The 8,122-nt window shown below is 49.0% G+C and overlaps 1 protein-coding gene across 1 annotated transcript; it reads right to left on the reverse strand.

Moving 5' to 3' along the window:
• Positions 1–280: 280 nt before the first annotated feature.
• FAM134C (family with sequence similarity 134 member C) lies at positions 281–7,917 on the reverse strand. Its single transcript, XM_009283329.1, has 10 exons — positions 7,908–7,917; positions 7,701–7,737; positions 7,333–7,439; positions 6,093–6,123; positions 4,854–4,980; positions 4,059–4,143; positions 3,498–3,635; positions 2,918–2,997; positions 2,438–2,570; positions 281–1,909 (listed from the first exon to the last, which is right to left on the reverse strand). Exons 1-10 carry the CDS (start codon positions 7,915–7,917, stop codon positions 1,476–1,478), a joined length of 1,182 nt encoding a protein of 393 aa, XP_009281604.1. The 3' UTR covers positions 281–1,475.
• Positions 7,918–8,122: the final 205 nt, after the last annotated feature.

The following is an 8,122-nucleotide window of genomic DNA, read 5'->3' on the forward strand; positions in this document are numbered from 1 at the left end:
TCCCCACCCCCTTCCCCGGGGCCGAGGCCAGCCGCCCCCCGCCTGACCGCAGCCAGCGAGCGCAGCTGCACGGCCAACGCTGTCAGGCAAGCAGATTTAGACAAAAAGAAGCAGATAAAGGCGTGTCCCTGAAGAGGTACGTTCTTTGCTGCACAAATGCGATCGGAATCGGGTTCTATGGCTTAGAAAAAGCAATGGGAAAGCTCAGAGAGGCAGAGCGCAGCTGCACGGCCAACGCTGTCAGGCAAGCAGATTTAGACAAAAAGAAGCAGATAAAGGCGTGTCCCTGAAGAGGTACGTTCTTTGCTGCACAAATGCGATCGGAATCGGGTTCTATGGCTTAGAAAAAGCAATGGGAAAGCTCAGAGAGGCAGAGAGGGGCGGAGGGCCCGGGCCCTCCAGCTGGCAGATCGTCTTCCCCCCCGTAGGCTGCTGGTTTGTTTACGTGACCGCAGTGGGCACAAGCTCTTCGGTCACTGGTGGCTTGGGCTGGTGTCCCCCGTTCGGTTCCTACCGGCGGGGCTCTCAACTGCACAAGGCTGGGAAGCAGCAGGCTGGCCCCAGGACCAGAACAAAACTGGCCGGGCAGACCAGCTCCCCCTCTTCCCTCCTCCAGAAAACCCGACCCTAGCAGTTCCCCAAGAGGCAGCGTCAGGGGAAGTGCAGTATTGCCACCGTCCACGCCGAACGTGTGCTGGAGGAGCACAGGGGGGTTTAGCAAATTGTTAGTCCGTTATTTTAGGAAAGCAACACAAGAGCAGCTGCCACATGTAGATGTTCTTTGCAGGACTCTAGTCATCACAGTAGATGTCTTATTGCCATTACGTCTCTTACAAAACAGCATCACTAGAAAGCTGGAACCAGAGATGAGTGGTCATCGCAAGTACAAACATGGTGGCCGTACACCGTCGTGTCCGCAACAGGAGCAAGGGGTTTGTTTCTACCCGGAGCTGGATATTGCTGGGAAAGAAGACTTGGATTCTGTGCAGATTTTAGTAGCAGGGAACGGTCGTCTTAAAGACAGAATAGCATTAAGTCCCAGACACTAAGTCTGAGGGGAAACCAATCCCCTTCACCTGGTTAGACATCAGCCCCGGAAGGTCGGTTTCAAGATTGTCCTGGCGATGCTAAGTCAGTCTGACCAATGGTCTCTAGAGCTGCAGACACCAGATTTATTGTCTTAAGTGAGGAAGTTTGGAGCAAGCAGCATCCTGGCAGACAGTGCAGGGCAACGCATGGGTGATTGTGGAGCTATCACATCAACGTCTTTTCCCTATGAATTACCAGTGTAGTTTATTTTAAAATCCAAGCGAGGCTACAGAGTCACAAGTCACAGTGGTGTTCCCAGCCAGGACTGGCTGTCACGTCACTCATACTCACACAGGAGACGACCTAGATAACTGTGCAAGGCTTTTCCTTCCAGGATTCCCCTCCACGATGCGCAATAGAAAACCAGAGGGAAGTGGTGGGATTGCTTACTGGCCCCGCGAGCCAGCAGGATCCAGCTGGTTCAGCTCGGACTGATCCAGCAGTTCAAAGTCATCCCCTTCCGCATCAGTGTCCAAGTCCGAGCTGGCCCTTCTAAGGTAAGTCTTTGCACCTCTCTGGGGATTGTCGCTGCGCGAGGAGCCTGGCTGAGGGGCTCCTGACAGCGCAAGCTGTATCATCCCTCTGGTGACAAATCCGGCTATGTTGTTAGTAAGATTCTGTACAGATGGCAGTGCACCGGATTCTTCCTGGTCGTAAGGGAGACGCAGATCTTCTGTTACTTGTGGGCGGTAAGTCAGACTTGGGATCCCAATGCTGGTGTCATCTTCGTCATCTATGCCAGTTGCTTCCGGGTTTATGGAAGGGAAGTCAGGGAGATCCCTGGCAAAAGATTCTTCTGGATCGCTGTGACCGTCCAGGTCTAGAAGAGCAGAAAGCGCTTTAAATACACAGCACACGCCAAGCACCCTGCAGGCAAGGGCAGCACAGCACACAAAAGCCGGGCCATTACCTCCCCAAGACAGACTGTCTCTTGTCATCTCACAGACCGAATGCTCTTTAATCTCCCCCTCACACAGCTATTTGGGATGCCTGCTGACCTCCCAGCTCACTCACAAAGGAATGCAGATGCTGAACCAGACACCTTCTGCCAGAGGAAAGCACCCCCTCCCAGCCTTTCCACTGCAACCTGTATCCCGACAACCAGAGACTGGCAGAGCTGGATCTGCCTTTGAAGAGCAGCTGCCATTGCCCTACTAAAGCACCACAGGAATTAAGGAAGCTCAGTTCTGAAGAAACAGGTAGTTGCATCTCGTCTTAGCCAGCAAGACAGACATCAGACAGCTAGACCTCAAGGACAGAAGGCAATGAATGCATCCTCCCTCCCACCCATCACACCGGCGCCTGCTCAGCATTCCACACCTTCCAGAAACGGCCCATTTACTCTCACCTTCTGATCCCTCTGTCAGGGGAGTCTGGCCCCTCGAAAGGTTAAACATCCCATTTTCAGTGTAGGAAACCTCAGCATCCGAATGCTCCGAGTCAGAGATGGTTAGTTCCTTGGCGACCACAGAGTCATCCAGCTTTGAAATAGGAGATAAAATTGGAAACATCAATACGGGAAAGCTTATTATTCAAGACAAAACACATGATCCAGTGGCTGCCAGTTAAACCCAGTCCTCATGGGAGGCTGGTATCTGAGGCTCATTCCACACTTTACTGCCCAGCCTAGGAGACTGTAGTTGGCACAAGCTGCGCTGGACATACTTGAGTGAGACAGACCTCTCTAAAAGGAGAATATCCTCATCTGATATTCCATCGCAACTCAGTTACAACGTGCTGGACACAGGGCCATGCACTGCGTGTCCACGCAATGCAGCAAGTTTGTTCTATTCAGCTGAGCTCTTCTATTTCAGAGATGCTTCGTTACCTTGGGACAGAATGCAGCAAGCTCCTCTTCGCTGTCACTCCCATCATCCACAGCCTCCTGATTAAGGGATCGGTGACGCACTGCCAGAAACCAGAGTCAAAGCTTATTATTGCTGCTAGGACAGTGGTCTGTACAGGACCAGCCTTATGCCGAGCAGAAAAACCCTAAACTGGCAAGCTTGGACATAACACAGCATGCTTTGTTCCACAGCAGAGCAACGTGATCATTTCTGACTTGGGCTGCTGCAAATCTTTTGCCGAGATGAACATGTTTAGCAGCTACCTTGCACTGAGTCCTTCCTCTTTTTTCAGTGCAACTGCAATATGGAACACACAGTTCTGGCAGCTGAGAAACAGAGCGGCTCAGCACTGTGAAGAGCTTACACCAACTGCTAACTGGGAGATGCCTGCGGAGGCAGAGCTGCCTCGCTTCCTTCCCAAGGCGCAGTTGCAAGTATTTGCCAAGGGCGCTGGAGCGACTGCCATGCCGTACATGCAGCCCTATCCCACTCCAAGACCAGCGGCTCGATTCACAGGCTGTTTCAGGTACCAAGGGTCAGAAACGCAGTACAGAAACTTACATTGCTTCTCCCGCTGCTTTGATATCATGTAGCCTCGAACGCTGAAATCCAGCCGCTGCAGAGCTGGCTCCAGCTTCATGTACATGCGCTGCCCCAGTCTGTGGTACACAGCAAGGGGCCACAGCAGGATGAAGAGCACTGAGGCAAGTGGGAATGCTGATTAGAAGTTTGTTCAGGATGCTACTTGGCAAACATCTTGCCCATTTTGTGACGCAGTATAACACACACAGTATGCCAGATCTGAGCACTGGAGGCAATGCTGCAGGAGGCAGTTAGAATTGGTGCAATCGCCTCTGCCAATTTAACAAATTGAGAGGCCAACCTATTAGTGCTCAGATCTATAGTTACTAAGCACTCAAACATGTTCTCTCTGGACCAGAGACCTTAGAGTCCTGGTCAAGAACCACCACATTCCAGGCTGAATGTATTATTTTAAATTTTAAAGCCATTCACACAAGCTTTCCTTTTGAGCAGAAGAGCCCCATCCCTCAGACATTCAGATCCCACTCATCTCTACCCCTTTTCACTTGTAAGTCCGTATTGGCACAGAGATCTACTTACACAGCAAGTATGAGAGCAAGAGTCCAGGGATATACCGGCCCAGGACAGCCAGGAAGGTAAAGACGCCACACACTAGAAGGCAAAACTGAAGACATGGGAGACAGTGAGTTTCCAAGGTTAATCAGTGGATTCACTCAGTTCCTGACCGTCTTGTTCTCTGCAGATTCTAGGTCAAGTCATAATTCTAAGGACAGCGAAGCCTTCCTAGCATTCAACTACCCCGCTCTAGGACTAGCTTCAGACACAGGTGGTATCTGGCTTCAGAGCGACAGGCAGCATACCAAGGCCTCTGCCTCAGAATATGAGGAGCTTCCCAAAGCAGGTAAGCTAAAAGCAAGGAAGAGGCTAAAGAAGACAGAACTCTTTGAGGTGAAAAGGACAAGGACAGTACCACCGTGTTACAGGTTCCTCTTTGCATAAGCCTCAAAAAAAGAAGGGAAAAAAAAAGCTTGACACACTTTCTCAAACTGTTAAAATCCAGCGAGGGAGATGAGTTTGACAGACACTTTAAAAAGCTAGAAACCTCCAGAAGGAGCAGCTACATTTTCACTTCACTAGTGCAGTCAATATGCCGACACTCGTTTTCTCCTCCCTCCTCCACAACCTGAATATTCTGCCTGTGCTTTCTATTCCTCTCCACCACTTAATAGCCATGTTGTTGTGGGAGACCTCCCATGGTAGCCTCCCGTGTCTGAATGCATTCAGCCAACGCTGGATGCCACCACAAAAGGATACTAGCGGTCAGCAGAGGCTCCACACCACACATTTTATTTGCTGAGGTCTGTACATTCTTACCTTTCCAGGGTTTTGCCTCTTGAAAATGAAGAGATTACTTAAGAAGTTGGTCCCAGCCACCCATCCTTCAGCCAAATGGTGACAGAGTTCTGGCACTCCAAGAAGACGAGGGTGAACGTATCCCCAGCTGCAGTAAAGGGAAGCATTCGGGAATAGGTATTACTGCATCGACATCAGTGCAGAAGTCACTTGTTACAAACACTTGTCTTAATACTGCCTTCTCTTCTCCCCCAGCTGCTGGGCTCTAGAGATGAGGGTCAACCTGCCTTTCAAAACACCACCTTGCCAAAAGCAGCACTTCTACACACCGTTCTACAAATGTCCCAGTTCTCCCATAGCAGCTAAGGAGCAGTAATTTCAGTCATTCGGTCTTTTGGCTTAGACTAGTTTCCATGCTACTGGAGGGAAAGGGCAGTGCAGAAGCAAATCAGGCGAATCTGTTTTTTTCTGCATTTATTTGGTCAACTGCAACCCCCAAGATTTCAGCACAAGGTTTACAAGCAGCCTTGTACCTTAATATATTCAGTTACTTCGGAGGCATTGTCTTTGGCAAGTTCTATTAGTGCTTCTTAACTGCTAGTCACAAGTACTTGAAGGTTAGGAAGAGGAATTCTTTTTGTGCTTGGGTCTCTCGCAAAAAAAAAAAAAAAAAGTCATTTGGCAATTGCTCAAGTGATTTAATCGGGAGCCGAGCATCCAGTGCGGCCCGGCAGCACAGGCAGGCAGAAAGAGAGGAAGGTGTTATTAGTAAGACAACACCCCAACATTTCTCAACCCATTATTAACGCTGCAGTCAGATCATAACTATGCAGTAACAACTTCTGGGACAAGCCTGTTAAACATTCCCTATGGAGTCTCAGAAGACTTCATTATTTAAAAAAAAAAAAAGTTGTTTTCCTGCTGCTGGAAGCCTACACAAAAGGAATTTCTTTTAAGGCAGCACCTCTAACTTAAGGGTGCAGGGGGGGAGTAGCAGGGGAAGTTTTACAACACTTAAGCAAGCATTATTGGAGGTCAGTATGAGGCAAAGATTAAGTATAATATAATGGCTTGGGCAAGTCACAAACTTGTCACAATGGCTTGACAGAGTCCAGGGCTCCACCCTCCCTCCACTAAGTAGCTCCCTTCTCCCCCTTCCTTCCTCACTCAAATGCGCCAACATTACAAGCACGTGCAGGTAATAACTACACAGTATCACAGCAAAGTACCAAACAGCAGAGGATTCAATTAGTTTCCTACCTCTCATTGTCTAATTCGTCAGGTCTTGCCGCTAAAACATTAAGAACAGACACATTAGTTGCAAGGAATTTGCCATGAGGATGCTTAGCTCTTGGGATTTAAGTAAAGCTTTAATGAGCTGGGGAATACCTGGAAAAGACATTAACTGTAATTAAGAACTGGAGATGCATCACTCCATAACACATCTTGAATGTGTATGTGTGACAGTGCAAGACTGCAAGAGAGTCTCCTTGTTGCTCCTCAGTATTTGTTGGACGTTGTCTGGAAGACTGCTCTGGTTACAGTGACAGGCATTAGCAAAAAATACCACTTTCATCTCCCTTCCTTCCCCTGCACACACCCAGATGGTGAAGGAAGAACAGCTTGCTTACTGAAAGGCATCAGAGATTTAAGTCTTTTGATACTTTCTCACTCAGGCTGGGATTTGAAAAGTGACCCAAGCATGTACCAGTTATCCTGACAAATCAAACTCAAGGTTATGAGGGAGCTAGACAGACACTTCCTCATCGCTTCAGCTACAGTGCCTGAGCCAAGCTGCTGCTAGAAGCCGAGGAAAGCTTTAATGTCTTCCCAAGAACTACAGAGAACACAAGTTGAAGCAGAAAGCTGGGAGTTGTACTTTCTAGTTAGTTAGGGACCCACCCCTGAGAGCATGCAAACCACACACACTGCTTCAAAACCAACCTGTCCATGCAAAGCCAATGAAATCCTGAGCTGCTAAGAATGGTAGTATTCATGAGTATATTAATATCACAAGTGATAGCTAGAACTGCTTTGTTTACTGAAAGCTTTAGACTAACTTCATTAACAGCCGTTAAGATGCCTCTCCTTTCAAAGAAATCTCTGCTCAACAGCAAGGCTGGGACTCATCTTCGTCCTAAAACATGAAGCTGGTTTATTACAGATTCTGAGGAAAAATCCAGATGTATTCCACGCATGCTTCAATTTCTTGCTCTTGTACTGAACACTCGGAAGGTGAATCACTGCTTCAAAACCTGCACTAGTTCACGTACACGTTTCAAGATTACGAGACAAATAGCAGTGTCACAAGCATGAAAAGCTCTTCTTATGTTTATATAGGTTAGGATTTTCCAACTCCAAGAAGAACATGCCTAGTGTTCTTGCCTGCTAAAACTCCAGGATTTTAACTATTTAACTCCAGGCAGTACAGAGCGTATATACCTCTAGGGCTAAAATCAGTGCTTGATTTGCTGGTATCAACTCAAATGTTGCAACTTACCTCCAATTTCAGGCCAGATTTTGTTCTTCCACTGATCTAGACAAACTACTACTATAAGGGTAAATGCAACCAGGAACAGCAAGCGAAGGGAAGTCAGAGCAAAAAACCTACGGGGAAGAAAAAAACAAATCGATACTGACCAGATCTGCGTGACACACACAGAAGGGGTAACACAAACTAACTCAAAACGAATCAGTCACTCAGTAACAGTTACAGCCAGAGAAAAGCGAGCAAGTGCTAATCAGTCAGCACCCAGCCCACCTGCGCTGCCCGGTGGGGAGCTTATCGGGCAGCTGCCGTCAGGCTGCTTTAGGGACCCTTATCTGCTCGTGTCGTTTCTAGCACGACAGCCCTGCTTTACGGCTCACCTGTCAGAGGTGAGCAGAACCTGCTGCCCTTCCTCCACTGTTCACAGAATAGTTTGGGTTTTGCTGATTAGCTTTCTGCTTTCAGATAACAGGGAAAACATGCTGAGAGGGACAGAGCTGAAGTAGACATCAGCACTTCCAGGTTCCCTCTTGTCTGCTGAAATAGGTTGCGGACTCAAGCTCTTAGGCTAGCTGCTCGGGTTCCACCTCCATCCATGAACTGTTCTCAGCCAGCGTGGGGGGACGTGGCTGCTCTGCACGAAGCAGAGGGAGCGTTCCTCCCGGGAGGAGGGCTTGCTCACCAGGTCCTGGGAGAAGGGGTACGAGGGAGCCACGAGCGTGCCCTGTGGCTGCAGAGGGGCCGGCAGGCAAGGCGCCCGGTCGCTAGTGCCCTCCGAGCGCCGGCCTTCGCCGCCTGCGCC

Source organism: Aptenodytes forsteri, unplaced genomic scaffold (assembly GCF_000699145.1).
Source record: "Aptenodytes forsteri isolate BGI_AS27 unplaced genomic scaffold, ASM69914v1 Scaffold492, whole genome shotgun sequence".
NCBI lineage: Eukaryota > Metazoa > Chordata > Aves > Sphenisciformes > Spheniscidae > Aptenodytes > Aptenodytes forsteri.